Source organism: Sporobolomyces salmoneus, assembly GCF_050403485.1.
Source record: "Sporobolomyces salmoneus JCM6883 DNA, S_salmoneus_JCM6883_v1_ctg18, whole genome shotgun sequence".
Classification (NCBI taxonomy): domain Eukaryota; kingdom Fungi; phylum Basidiomycota; class Microbotryomycetes; order Sporidiobolales; family Sporidiobolaceae; genus Sporobolomyces; species Sporobolomyces salmoneus.
Window position 1 is genome coordinate 43,108 of NW_027481145.1, and position 12,994 is coordinate 56,101.

General features: G+C 52.1%; 5 protein-coding genes across 5 annotated transcripts; 4 read left to right on the forward strand and 1 right to left on the reverse strand.

Annotated features, from left to right (window-relative positions):
• Positions 1–75: 75 nt before the first annotated feature.
• JCM6883_004995 (uncharacterized protein) lies at positions 76–4,832 on the reverse strand (the record flags this gene model as incomplete). Its single annotated transcript, XM_076631554.1, has 10 exons — positions 76–469; positions 533–1,170; positions 1,233–2,153; positions 2,216–2,622; positions 2,684–2,747; positions 2,817–4,349; positions 4,429–4,483; positions 4,561–4,579; positions 4,648–4,691; positions 4,783–4,832. The coding sequence occupies 10 exons, from the start codon at positions 4,830–4,832 to the stop codon at positions 76–78; spliced, it is 4,125 nt and encodes a 1,374-aa protein (XP_076488371.1).
• A 314-nt stretch (positions 4,833–5,146) lies between these two features.
• IPP1 (inorganic diphosphatase IPP1) lies at positions 5,147–6,436 on the forward strand (the record flags this gene model as incomplete). The annotated part of the gene is made up of 6 exons (XM_076631555.1): positions 5,147–5,168; positions 5,248–5,274; positions 5,400–5,928; positions 5,997–6,033; positions 6,110–6,225; positions 6,304–6,436. 6 exons carry the CDS (start codon positions 5,147–5,149, stop codon positions 6,434–6,436), a joined length of 864 nt encoding a protein of 287 aa, XP_076488372.1.
• Positions 6,437–6,936: 500 nt separating this feature from the next.
• On the forward strand, positions 6,937–9,007 carry JCM6883_004997 (uncharacterized protein; the record flags this gene model as incomplete). Its single annotated transcript, XM_076631556.1, has 2 exons — positions 6,937–8,460; positions 8,531–9,007. 2 exons carry the CDS (start codon positions 6,937–6,939, stop codon positions 9,005–9,007), a joined length of 2,001 nt encoding a protein of 666 aa, XP_076488373.1.
• A 458-nt stretch (positions 9,008–9,465) lies between these two features.
• JCM6883_004998 (DUF6533 domain-containing protein) lies at positions 9,466–9,797 on the forward strand (the record flags this gene model as incomplete). The annotated part of the gene is made up of 2 exons (XM_076631557.1): positions 9,466–9,603; positions 9,711–9,797. 2 exons carry the CDS (start codon positions 9,466–9,468, stop codon positions 9,795–9,797), a joined length of 225 nt encoding a protein of 74 aa, XP_076488374.1.
• Positions 9,798–11,384: 1,587 nt separating this feature from the next.
• JCM6883_004999 (uncharacterized protein) lies at positions 11,385–12,882 on the forward strand (the record flags this gene model as incomplete). Its single annotated transcript, XM_076631558.1, has 6 exons — positions 11,385–11,690; positions 11,782–12,057; positions 12,128–12,160; positions 12,324–12,572; positions 12,642–12,704; positions 12,772–12,882. The coding sequence occupies 6 exons, from the start codon at positions 11,385–11,387 to the stop codon at positions 12,880–12,882; spliced, it is 1,038 nt and encodes a 345-aa protein (XP_076488375.1).
• Between the last annotated feature and the right edge of the window lie 112 nt (positions 12,883–12,994).

Sequence of the window (12,994 nt, forward strand, 5' to 3'; positions counted from 1 at the left end):
TTTAGCGAGACGTAACGAGGTGACAATACAAACAGAAAAGCATAACATGCGTGTAGAGACAGAAAAAACAGACAATCACTCCTTCATCTCGACATCCTCTACTGCTGTCGATTCCTTCTCCGGTTCCTTTGCAGTATCCTTCGGTGCCTCTACTTCCTTCGCCTGCTGGTCAACCTTGACTTCTTCAACCTTCGCAGGCGCGGCGTCCTCCTTCTTCTCGTTCGCTCCGGCTAGTAAACCGAGTTCGTCGCTTCGCTTGTCCATCCATTCACTGCATCTGACGATCCTGTTGTCTCGAACTTCGACGGGAGTGAACGGAGCGCCCTTGCGATGTCGAATGAGGACGTCTTCGGTTTCGGCGGCGAAGAAGAGTTTGTAAGATCGCATGCAAATCTTGGATTGGAGAGCTGAAATCGCCGTGAGACCCTTGGGCAGGGAACCATCCTTCGGTCGGGAGACTCGGATATTTCTGTACGCGTGAAAAAGGTCAGTCAGCGTAGATCGAGAGGCAAAGGAGATGCTTCAGACTCACCGAGAGAGGAAAGGTGCGACGGGATCCGAGGGTAGACCAGGAGTTCGTTCCTGATGGATGTAGGCTTCGACGTACTTTGCCCATTCTCGCTCCATCGCGGGGATATCTTCAGGTCCGACCGTGTCCTTTCCGACGAGCTGGAACGAGAGCGTTTTTGTCGCAGGGATCCATTCGAGGCGGTACAAGTTCTCGTCACTTCCGAGGGCAGACTCGGCGTGTTGTCGGTACGCGAGCTGTTGGCTGTGAGTCGACCGTTCGGGGTGGGCACGATCTTGTCGAAGAAGCGAGAGGAGTTCTTTCGTTTTCGGATCGACGAGAGCGGCTTGAACTTGTTTGATCATCCCCGTTACGAGTTTGTCGATCGTGAAGAGCATGTAACCTTGCGAGGCGAGGATCCGTCGAATCGAGTCTTCGAAAGCGGGTTGATCGAGTTCACCCTCGAAGAACTTTTCGCAAAGTGAAAGAGCTCGTTGGTAGTAGTATTCGGCGGAAGCGGTCCAGCGTTCTCCGTTGGCGGGTGCGAGGGAAAGGGAGAGAGATAGAGACGGGACATGAGAGACGGTGATCGGCTGAGGGGGAGGAGGAAGAGCGAGCGAGACGGCAGAGTTGCGAAGGAGCGTGAGTCGGTGGTAGAGAACCTGAACAGGAAGAACAGAGTCAGTCTCCACCTCGAAGAAGCGACGAGGTAAGACAAACGCACCTGGAAGAAGCGGATAAAGGCGTAGAGGGTCGAGTTCGAGAACATATTCCAGGCCTTGCGTTCTGCGAGGGAAGAAGGTTTATCTTCGATTGGTCGAATGATCTCGCCGTTCGACTTTGGCTCTACTGGTGTCGCGAACGTTCCCGAATCGACTAGCGGAGAACCTTGAACCGAATCTCCTCCTGCGACCGAAGTATCGACCGATCCTTCTCGGCTCATTGCCTCTCCTCCCGCCTCGTATCCGTCAGGACCAGGAGTTCCATCGTTCATGACGCTGTCGGTGTCTCCTCCAGCGACAGAAGGAGCTGGACTGTTGTCTCGCGACGTCGGCGCAGAAACCGCTCCTCCTCCGTTCACGGCAGGTCTTCCTCGCGTCCTCTTCTCCGTCGTGATCGCTTTCCTCAACGCCTTCTTTCGTAGATCTCCCGACTTCTTATTCTTCCTACTCGCCCCCGTCGATAAAAGAGCGGCTTCGACCGCCTCATCAAGAGATTGTTGACCGAGAACTCCTCCCGCTTCGCTCGCGCTATCGAGGTTCGATTCGACGTCTTCTCCTTCGTTCGTACCTGCAAGGAGTTCGGCCGAGAACTCTTCAGTCGAGATGGCGAAAGTGAGGGAAAGGATTTCGCGAAGAGCTGCGTCGACTCGAGGTTTTTCGGCGAAAGTGACGAGGTGAGAACGATCGAGGTAGGAGAAGACAAGTCGTGCAGCGTCGTAGAACGCTCGTCGATCCGAGACGTCGTAGGCGAGTTGGAATCGAGGAGTCGGTTCGGGTCGGGCGCTGATCGTCGCTCGCTGGTTCTGTTCTCGTTTGAGAGATTCGATTTCGGAAACGAGCGCTTTCGCGTTGAGGAATCGTTTGTCGTTCGCCTTGAGCGAGATACCCTGATGGTCGAGAGCTTTCCAGAAGTTCTTGGCATCCTACGAGAGACAACAGGAGAGATTAGCTTGAGTTACGGACACGAGCGAGAGAGAGAGCTTACAGATTCCCGCCAAACTCGGTTCCATTCTCGTAGAGCTCGCTTCCATTCCTCGTCCTTTTGCTTCAACCTCGCGAGAACGATCGGTACAGCGACACAAGGGTTCTCATGGAGAGCCTGAATGACTTCGAGTCCTTGTTCCTTTCCATAGATTCGTTTGAGCACCCTTTGATAGATGCTCTTGTTTTGGTTTCCGAGTCCAGGTTTCAAGCGGAAGACTGCTCGTTCTTCAGGGTCCATGACGGCGATTCGACTCGCGATAGGTTCGAGGAGAGTGATCGTGCGGAGGTTCGCTTCGATGTGGTAGTCGTATTCGTGTCGTTCCTCTTCTGATCGATGTAAAGCTTCTTCGTAAGGGTTTTTGCGATTCGCGACGAATCCTTCGTCTGAAGCGAAAGAAGGTTGCGAGACTGTACGATTGAAACGTTGAGTCAATCGTCCGAAGAGCCCAAAAGAGCATTCTCGACTCACCCCATTCGTCGTTCAGAACTTCCCAACAAAGAGCGTCTCGTCCAGAACAACTCAACGAGATCTCCTGTGAGATTGCTCAAGGAATCATCAGTCAACATGCTCGAGATACTGATGACGGCCAGGACAAACTCACCTCCTTTGGTAGTTTCCGGTAAGAAGGACCGTAAGTTTTCCAATCTTTCCCCGCGTCGAGTCTACTCTTCCTCCACCCTTCCCCGTCCATCCTCGGAACGTTCTCGACGATTCGTTTCCCGTCGACAACCTCGATTCGATGACCGGGATCTCCGACCGCGTCTCCTTCTGACCATCCAACCAACTCTCTGAACTCTTGCCAAAGACGTTCGTCTTGATGCAAGAACAACCAAGCTCTCGCGACGAGTGCCGTGAGGTCGATCAATTCTTGAGTGTAGAGATTGACGAGTTTGAGGAATTCGAAATAGACGGCTTGATCCTTCGTGTGAACTTTGACTCGTTGGAAGAAGGCGAGATCTGGAGCGGAAGCGATCGGTTTCGGAGCGAGGAGAGGTTGAGGAGGGGGAGCTGCGATCGGAGTGTCGTAGCCGTAAGGTTGAGTTTGACCGTACGCGGCTGCGGCGGAAGGTTGTGCTGAAGGGTGATGATGAGGTGCGACTCCTCCGTAGTAAGCTTGAGCTTGAGCGTGTTGAACTGCGGCGGCGGAAGAATAACCGTCTCCTCCTCCGGCTCCGAGCGAAGGTGAATCGGAATGATACATCGAATTGAGGTCTGCCGGGCTCTGTCCCTTGACCCCTCTTCCCGATTGCGACAAGTCCCGTAAAGGTGCCTCTGCTTTCCTCTTTCCTTTCCCAACTCCTCCCGTTGATTTCTCCCCAGAAGGTTTCGTCGCAGCTTTCGCTCGTTTCGCACCATCCTTCCCACCAGCTCCTGGAGCAGCTCGTTTCGTCGTTCCTCTTCCTCCTCCCGAACTCGTCGATTGTTGAGCTTGAGCTTGAGCTGCGGCCTGACTCTGAGTTGAAGGGACGAGTGGTTGAGCTTGTTGTTGAGCCGAAGCCGAAGTGTCGGGAAGGAATTGTTTGAATTCGTCGAGTAGATCAGGGGCACCTCTGAACAATTCCGTCACTTGAGCGTAAACTTCTTGGATCGCTTTCCCTTCTTTTTGGTACGTTTGTAGGATCTCGAGGAAAGATTTGTACGTGTCGGGTTCTTTCAGGAATCGATTCTTGATCTTGTTGACGTAGTTGATCGCGTGGTTGAACTCCATTGGAGGTCGAGAATCGGCGGGCGCAGGAGTAGTAGCGGCTGAGGGAGTCGGGGGAGCCGAAGGGGGAGCTTGAGTCGTTGCGGGTTGATTCGAAAGAACGGAAGGAGTAGCGCTCGACCCGACTGCAGCGTTCGAGGTATTCGCAGGGGGAGGAAGGCTGTGTACTGGAGCTTGCGAGGTCGATTCTTGTTTGACGTTCGAAGAGGTCGAAGCGTTCGATTGTTCGAGAGAAGGATCGGTAACTTGAGTGCGAGTCGTCATTCCCATCGGAGTCGTGACAGTGATGGTCGTTACTCCCTTTTCTCCTCCTGATCCTGCTCCCGCTCCAGCTGATTGATCGATTGTGCATTCGATTCGGTATCCAGGCGGAAGGAACGTGTTGAATCCTTGAATTAAAGCCGGGTGTCCTCGGAACAATGTCGAGACCTTTCAGATCGTCGTCGCCAAGAAGAGCTCAGCTTACGGTCGACGGAAGAGACCCAGGGAAGAAGGAGGAAGAGCTCACTCGATCGATTACTCCCGGAGTGTCGATCCCTTGAGACTTGAACTCCTTCATGATGCTGTGAATGAGTTCATCGAGGTCAGCCCCCGGAATCTCGCAAGGGGAGAAGCGGAAATCGAGCAAGTCACGACGCACGTCAAAAACCGATCATACACTAAACTCGAACGAAATCGTGTCAGCTTCTCCCGAACTGCACTATCGAGAGTGGTAGGGGCAACTCACCTTCAGTCTGTTCGGCAAAGGTAACTTTGACCCGATCCAAGTAGCTGATTTGGCGGATCAAGAGTGCGGAGAGAATGAGCATCAACATCGACCGGAAAGACGGAGGGCCGGCTCGGTGAAGTGATAGAGACTGACCTGAGAGCATCTCGAACATTCAGGTTTGACTTCTGCTCTGCCGTCGCCATGTTGAAGAAGCGAAGCGAGGCAGGACAAAACGAGAGAGCGAAAGAAACGGCCTCGAGTCGGTGAACGGGTGGATCTAGTCTGGTCTGCTTGGCGTATGGCGAGACTGTGCTTCTCTGGGTGTTTGGCGGTGTGAAGTCGAGCTTTAGTGGTGAAGGGAAAGAGAGCTCGGAAGCGGAGACTTGCCCGAGCGAGAAACGAATTCGAATTCGTGAGTGAATCTCTTCTCTCCTCATCTTCAATAGTTTGTATCAAACTGGCGAGTTCAGCAGCTAGACGGTTATCCCAGCAGTCTAGACTCTTATCCACCAACACCATGTCTTCCCCTTACTCTGTCCGTGAGTTACAACAATCCCTTCTCCCGCTTCTCTGCCCCAACGTTGTCCCGGACTAACTCGCTTCCGACGTGATTCATAGGTCAACACGGCGCCCAAAACACTCTCGGTGAGCTCAAAGCCGCAATTCAACGAGCTCTCTTGCTGGACGGTTGAGGTCGGACAAGAGGACAAGGAAACTGACGTGCTTTCGCTTCTCCACTTCGCTCTCGACTCTGTCCCGTGTGTGTATAGAGTACCGTGCGTACATCGAGAAGGATGGCAAAGTCGTTTCTCCCTTCCACGACATCCCCCTCTTCGCGAACGAACAACGAACTGTCCTCAACATGATTGTCGAAATCCCTCGTTGGTCCAACGCGAAACTCGAAATCTCGAAAGAGGAACAATTCAACCCTATCCTCCAAGATACCAAGAAGGGTAAACTTCGATTCGTTCGCAATTGCTTCCCTCACAAAGGTTACATTTGGAACTACGGAGCGTTCCCTCAAACTTGGGAGGACCCTTCCCACACTCACCCCGAGACCAAGGCCCTCGGTGACGACGACCCTCTTGACGTTTGCGAAATCGGAGAGGCCGTCGGATACACCGGTCAAGTCAAACAAGTTAAAATCCTCGGAATCATGGCCCTTCTCGACGAGGGTGAGACCGACTGGAAGGTCCTCGTCGTTGATGTCAACGACCCCCTTGCTGCCAAGCTCAACGATATTGAGGACGTCGAACGTCACCTTCCTGGTTTGATCCGTGCTACCAACGAATGGTTCCGGTGAGCTTTTATTCCTCCTTTCTGAGTTTGTTTTCCCGCAAAGCTGACATATTGGTGTGTCATATCAGTATCTACAAAATCCCCGACGGAAAGCCCGAGAACCAAGTCAGTCAACGACGAGACTCTGTCGATACTTTCGAGAAAGAAAAAAGAAAAAACTGAATTTCGTCGTTCATGACAGTTCGCCTTCTCCGGTGAAGCCAAGAACCGCAAGTACGCTACCGAGATCGTTCACGAATGCCACGAAGCCTGGAAGCGACTAATCACGGGTCAAACCAAGCCCGGCAAGATTGACATGTTTGTCTCCTCTCTTTCCTTTCTCTCTCTTCCCATCGTTCTTTCGCGCTGACATCGTCTCGTTGTGTGTACAATCAGCTCGAACACTTCGGTTGAAGGATCTGCCGCCCGCACCGACTCTTCGAACGTCGGACCCGATTCGCGTCAATCCGCCGCCCCTATCGATTCTTCCATCGACAAGACTTTCTTCATCTCTGGACACGCCGTCTAAACTGCACGATCGTCTAACCTGGATATATCTGTTTTGGCATGGAACATCGATAGCTGTGGGGTTTTGGGCCGAGTTAGGAGCGTCGAAAAAAGGAGGAAAAGAAAAGAAAAAGAAAAAGTGGTGATTCTCTCTGTTTATGTGGGAATCGTCTGAAAGATCAAGTAGTTCTCGCATAGTTCTCTTCCCTCTCCTGGTCCTCTGACGAGAGTGGTCTGCCCGGTGACCGGTTGGCATCCGGTAGCGCTCAATTTGCGAAGACTCTTTGAGTGCTCTAGAGTGTTTCCTCGCTCGTTCTAAGCACAAGAGAGTCTCGCTGCGATCGGACCGTATGTCTAGACTCTGCACGCACTCGAGCGCTTCGAAGAGACGAGTTGACCTCGCCTTGCTTGCGAAACTTGGGCTGTTGTTTTCTCTTTCCACTCTCCCCTCATCCGATGTCAACTTGAGTTCGTCTATTTCTCGCCCTCGCTACGCACATTCAAGGTGGATACTCATAATAGATGTCAACAGTGTCACGACCTCCCGAAGGACGCGCTCGTCGAGTGTTGACGACCTCAAACACTTCGACCAACATCCGTTCCCCGACCCTCTCCTCGTCTAAACCGATCCGAGCACGCGTAGACCTCTCTTCAATAGCCTCACCACCAGTATCCCCTTCCTTGAATGCGAGTACGACCTCGAATTGGACGCCTAGTCAACCCGTTCGAGTGAAAGCGAAATCAACTGTCGGAGTCAGGAGCGCACCGACTACACCGACTGTACAGAGTAATGGGCAGTTTAAAGCGACTCCTACGAATGGGTACTTCAGGGCGGCGATGAGTCCGCAGACTCCTTCACTCGGAGGAGGAGGAGGAACGAGTCGAGCCGTCTCACCACAACAGAGGGCTCGTTCACCTGAAGTAGTCACAGTGAGAACTAGAACTACATCAACGAGAGCAGGGACAGTGCAAGGAGTAGCAGTAGATTTGAGGGGACAAGGAGATCCATTTCCATCGACAAATTCGACAAATTCATTCAACAAATCGACTTCAACTCCGATCACTCACCTTCCTTCGTCAGTATCCGTACGGAGATTACACTCCCCTTCTCTCAGAGCGTCACAACGACGAGATCATCCCGATCAGCAACAACATTTCTTTTCGACTTCGACTTCTTCGTCTGCTTCTTCAGCTCTTCCTCCCCTATCGACTTCCCCAAGCAGTATCGCATCTTCACCACTAACCTCTCCGAACCTCCACGCTGTCTATGAGGATCCGTCGGCAACTCGGTATCACGATCATGCGTCGACTTCTTCCTCGATCGGTCGTAAAGCGGGTTCATCGTCGAATGGATCGAGCGTCCGACGGTCTAGTGGAGTCAGTAGCCTATCATCCAACTCGATAGACTCGAACACAAACACCCCAACAGCAGGCTCAGGAGGAGGAGGAGGAAACGGACAAGGATTATTGCCCGCTTTCCCTCACTACACTTCCCCTTCCTTATCCCAATCAACCTTCACTTCTCCACCTCTACCATCCCCTTCCTCCTTCTCGAACGTCGCTCCAAACCCTCACTCGAATCCGCTACTGAGATCCCCGACTCTCCCGAGTTCAGCTTCGACGAAAACGTTAAGATCCGTACCGACTCACTCATCGACTACTACTTCTTACGATTTCAGTAACGAGAGACCACCGCGAACGAGAACGATCACTTCTTCGTCGAATGGTTCGACTCAGGGATCGTCGACTCCGTTTCCGACGATTTCGGCTGGATCCACGGTTTCGACAACGACTTTCGCGACGATCGATTCACCTCATCAGGGAAGGTATCAACGAGGGAGAGTGGATCAGGTCGAATGGGATCGAGCGGGAGAGGCCAGAGCGAGTTCGCCAGAGAGATGGAATGCGGGTACAGGAGGAGGAGAAACGCCGACGAGTCCAAGGTTGATCTCGACTTCACCGACGACAGGAGGTATGATGAGCGGAATGGAGAGTCTCATGAGGGAGAGTATTGAGAAAGAGATTGAAGCGAAAGTCAGTAGACGAGTAAGTACCCTCTCTGCCCTCGCGTTCGAGAAAAGCTTCTCTGAGACTGACTCGCTTGGATCGAACACAGATCCTAGACCTGGAGATTCGAACGTCTTCTCTACTGAGTATCAACGCCCAACTCGAACGACAAAAGCTGAAACAAACGTCTGAGATCCGAGAACTTCGAAGAAAGTTACGAGAATCGATAGGAGGGGTCGGGATCCGACGCCAGCAATTCGATATAGACGAAGGACGATCATCTTCTGGTGGAGACTTTTCCGACGCGGACGAATTCGACGAAGACGAGGCAGCCGACGAGGAGGGACGAGTTCAACCGAGTTGGGAGGAAATGTTGCAGGCTGATCCGAGTTTTGGTCAAGTTGCGACGCTGGTCGAGAATCTGATAAAACGAGGGAAGAAGGCGGTCGAGTACAAGGTTGAGGAGAAATGGGAGAAGGGAAGAGTGTTGACTACGATCGAAATGGAAGATCGGTTAGAAGAAGAACAGGAGCAGGAAGACGAAGATGCTCAGAGCGGGAGTGAGGGTGATCAGAGTGTCGAGTGATCTCTGATCCTCCAATCGTGTCGTTTCGAGTCGAGATGATACCATATCCATCGAATTTTTGTCGTTTTTTATCGTCGTTTTCTTTTCCTTCGCTTTTGTTGTAGTCTACCTCGCATGTTCTTTCGCCTTTCTCTATCTCCTTTCTCACTTGTTCCACTCCCTTTGATTGCCGTAAGTCGTTTATCTTGTCTCTTCGAGTTTTGACACTGATCTTCCTCTTTTTCGCCGTCAGTGCTCAAACTCGTTCACTGCATCGATGAAACGACTTTCCTCATTCCACCGTTGCCCAGCATTCAGCTCTTGAGGCCTGGAAGTCGACTTCATTTCCCCTGGGGAAGATCCCTCTCGGTAACACCGCACGATCGACAGCTCCAACTCTCTCTTTGCTTGATCTATTTCTCCCCCGTCATTGGCTCAATGCTCTCCTTCACTCTCTCATCCTACTTAAACTCGGCAACATGGATGTCTTAGCACGGGTCGACCCAGTCGCGAGGTTCCCGAACTTGTTGGACGGAGGACTCGTCGCGATCTTCAAGGATGTCGAACTCGCAAGGAGATACAGTATCGCTTGGTTCGCTATAGCTTGTTATGATACTGTGAGTCCTATCTACCTTGCTCATTGCGTTCTGATTGGCCTCCGAGAGCACCGAAAAGGTATTGTTGACTGATGAATCTCGACCCTTTCTACATCGTGATCTCGCAGCTCGCTTTGTTACCACTCGAAAGGACGTTCATCTGGAGCTCGAAATGGAGCGTGGCAAAAGTGCTGTTCCTCCTCAAGCGAGTCTAACAACAATCTTTTTCCCTTTGCCAAATCCTCGCCGGGATTCTCGCTTCGATGCGCTGAGAGGGTAGTAAGCTGACTCGTTTCTTCCTGCCTTCTCCCTCGATCGTAGTCGCTGGGGAGTGCTTTCACTCCAGATCGTCATGCAAATACTGCACGCCGTTCCCATTGATCCCGGTTCGTCGTTAATTTTTCACCTCTCTCGTCGTCGAACTGTTTCACAGTAGGCTGACTATCTCGTATAGACGTGTGTCGTCGAGTATATTGGATGGGAAGCGCGACGAGCTTCGTCACATCGATGTGAGTTTCTTCGAATCTTTCCGTGGTTTTCGCGATTTGCGCAATGGACCGCTCATTCCCGGTCGCCTGATAGGATCTGCTACGCAACTCTTTCGATGCGAGTGTATGTCCTATACGACTGTAGTCGACGTATACTTGTCTTGTAAGCCCTTGTCTCCGCTCACTCGCAACGGGCGATTCTCTCTTGTCGCGCGCTGATCTCGATTTTCGCCACAGCTTGTTCGCTCTCGCAGGTTGTTACCTCGCTCTAGCTATAAGCTCCCTAGTCGAGCTTCAACGTAAGTAACGATTTCTTTCCTTCGCTCCCCTCCGAAATACTCTGTGCTGACTCGACGCCCGCTACATTCCTCTTTACAGCGCTCAATATACCTCGAGTAATTTCTCATGCGCTTAACCTCGACGGATGTGGAACTCTCGGTCATGCTCAGCTCGCCACAGCTCAGATTCTCAAAATGTAGGCTTGATTAATCGGCCATCTCGACTGGCGCTGACCTATTCCTCTTCTACCCTCTCCTCGTGATACTGTAGATGGATCTCTCTCTTCGCTATAGACGCTATCATCCTCGTCTTGACGCTCTACAAATCGATTCAAATCAGTCGCGACATTGGAAAAGTTCCCATCGTTCAGGCTCTGCGGAGAGATGGACTGCTTTACTACTCGGTAATCACGATGGTTCACCTCGTCAGTATCGCTCTGATCCTGCGTGAGTCTCTTCCGAATCCTTCGATTCGAAGCCGTTCTTGCTTGATTCGCTAACTGGCGCGATTTTTGCTTTTCCTCCGTCGCTCATCGGTACCTGATCCCGCCCGCTCGTCGCCTTTCGCATTCCATAGAACCCTCGTACCCTCGTCTCAAAGCGCTCAACGCTCCAGCAAGTCTCGTACTTCCAAGTCTCATGGCAAGTCGCCTCGTTCTCTCGCTACACACGCAGACGAAGACTGCGACCCTCGATTCTGGGAAGGGAGGAAATCTCCCGTCACCACGTTTACCTCAGTTCGTGATACATGTCGAGGAGGTGACGGATGAATCGACAGATATCGAGCTGAAATCAAGCTGTGTAGAGAACGCTGTATGTGTGTAATTGCTCTCATGTAGGTGCGTAGACCTCGTTCCATGATCGTTGCCGAGAGATGTCAACGGATGCGTTTCCTCCTGACCCCCTTTGAGCTAATGCCCCCTTTATTGAGGCGATCCGAGCGCTCGAAGGGTCGCCTCTCTCTTTCTCCTTGTATTTCACCCTCTTCTTCTGTCTTCCTCCTCTTCCCTTTCCCCATTCCCCTCCGTTCTCCACCATGTCACGCCCTCCCGGCGTCGGCCAATCTCAGGGGTCAGCGTTTCAACCTCCATACTCCGATCCGAGTTACCACGAAATGCGGAGGTTGGCTAGGTCAATCAGCAGTCGTCATTTCGGGATCGCAAACGTTCAAGCATACGCCGCTGAAGTCCAACGTCTCGCCTTGGGGTTAATGCCGGCGGAATGGGAGTTCCTAAAGCATCGTACTCAACGTGATCGCGGCAAATCATACACGACATCGTTTCTCGAGGATTTGTCGGTCTGGGTTACGGGTCGTACGCCTGAGGGTCGGCATGTCACGAATGTGAGTTTGGTCTACTATCGGATTCGAGAGAATCGTTCCGAGAATACAGCATTCGTTGAGTTAATCCTGTTCTTCTCTTGTGTGGACTTAGCCGCTTGTGTACGTCATGCGTGCCGGGGAAGGGATCCAAGTCGCGCTGCTCAAGTGGAAGTTCACGAGCTGGCGCGCCAGTTTTGTCACAAACGACCCGCAGTCTTTCGTACCGGGATTGGAACGTGCTCTTCGTGGGATTGAACGTGATTTCTACCTCGCGTTGGGTCAAATGCGTCCGCCTCGTTCGGCCTCTTCGGAACGAGACGCCTCGAGCTATATCCGCAACACGTTTGAATGGATTCGATTAGGCCGTTACGACCACTACGAGGATCTGGTACAGTCATTACTCGATGTAATCTCGGATGATTCTTGCGCACTGACACCGGTACGGATTTGTGCAACAGATGGATTTCAGCCTCGCAATTGCCAAACTCTGCGTATGTTTCTTGCGGTGTCCCATACTCGACGGCGTTCAGCTGACTCTCGCATCTCTCGTAGCTCACTGTGCATCGAGACCGAAGCAATAGTGTACATTCGAAGTCACATCTCAAAAGTTGGCTCGCTCGACCGGCTGACTGTTTTCTAATGTTCCCGCGACAGGGCCGCCTCTCCCGTTATGGTGTCTTGTATTTCGAGCTCATCGAACGTCTCGGAAAAGTGAAGGTGGAACGAGGTCATTCAGAGATGTGCTGGACCGTCAAGCTTTGTTTCGCCACTCTCAATCAGGATCAGCTGGAATCGCTTCGGGACACTAAAGACCAATACACGGACTCGAGGTCGACGTGCTTAGAACAACTGGGTGAGGAGCTAGACGATTTAGCTGCACGTTTGAGAGGCAATCAATCAACCGTGAGTTTTTTACCGTGAACAACACTCGGGGTCTACGAGTTGAGCGTCTGACCAAACTTTGCTTCGCAGGACGAGGTTTACGACGCAATCAAACTCATCGGAGAACAGGCACTCGGGACCCGCTGGGAGGACGTAAGTCTCCCTTGGCTCTCGCACCAACTTTTCTGCGCTCATTCTTTTTTCCTCTCGCCTACGCCAGCACTGGGATTACTGGGGAAGAATCTTCGGTATCGACGATTATCTCTACTTCGATCGACATGATCACCTTGATGTTCCGTTCCTCTCGCCTCACGCCGTTGTTTCCCGTTAGGTTTCAATTCCCCGTAGACAATCTACTTTCCCTTTTGCACTGTTTGCTACTTCTCCATCTGAGCGATCGTTCGGGTTGAGTGAGAACAATTGGCATTTACAAGCAACAAACA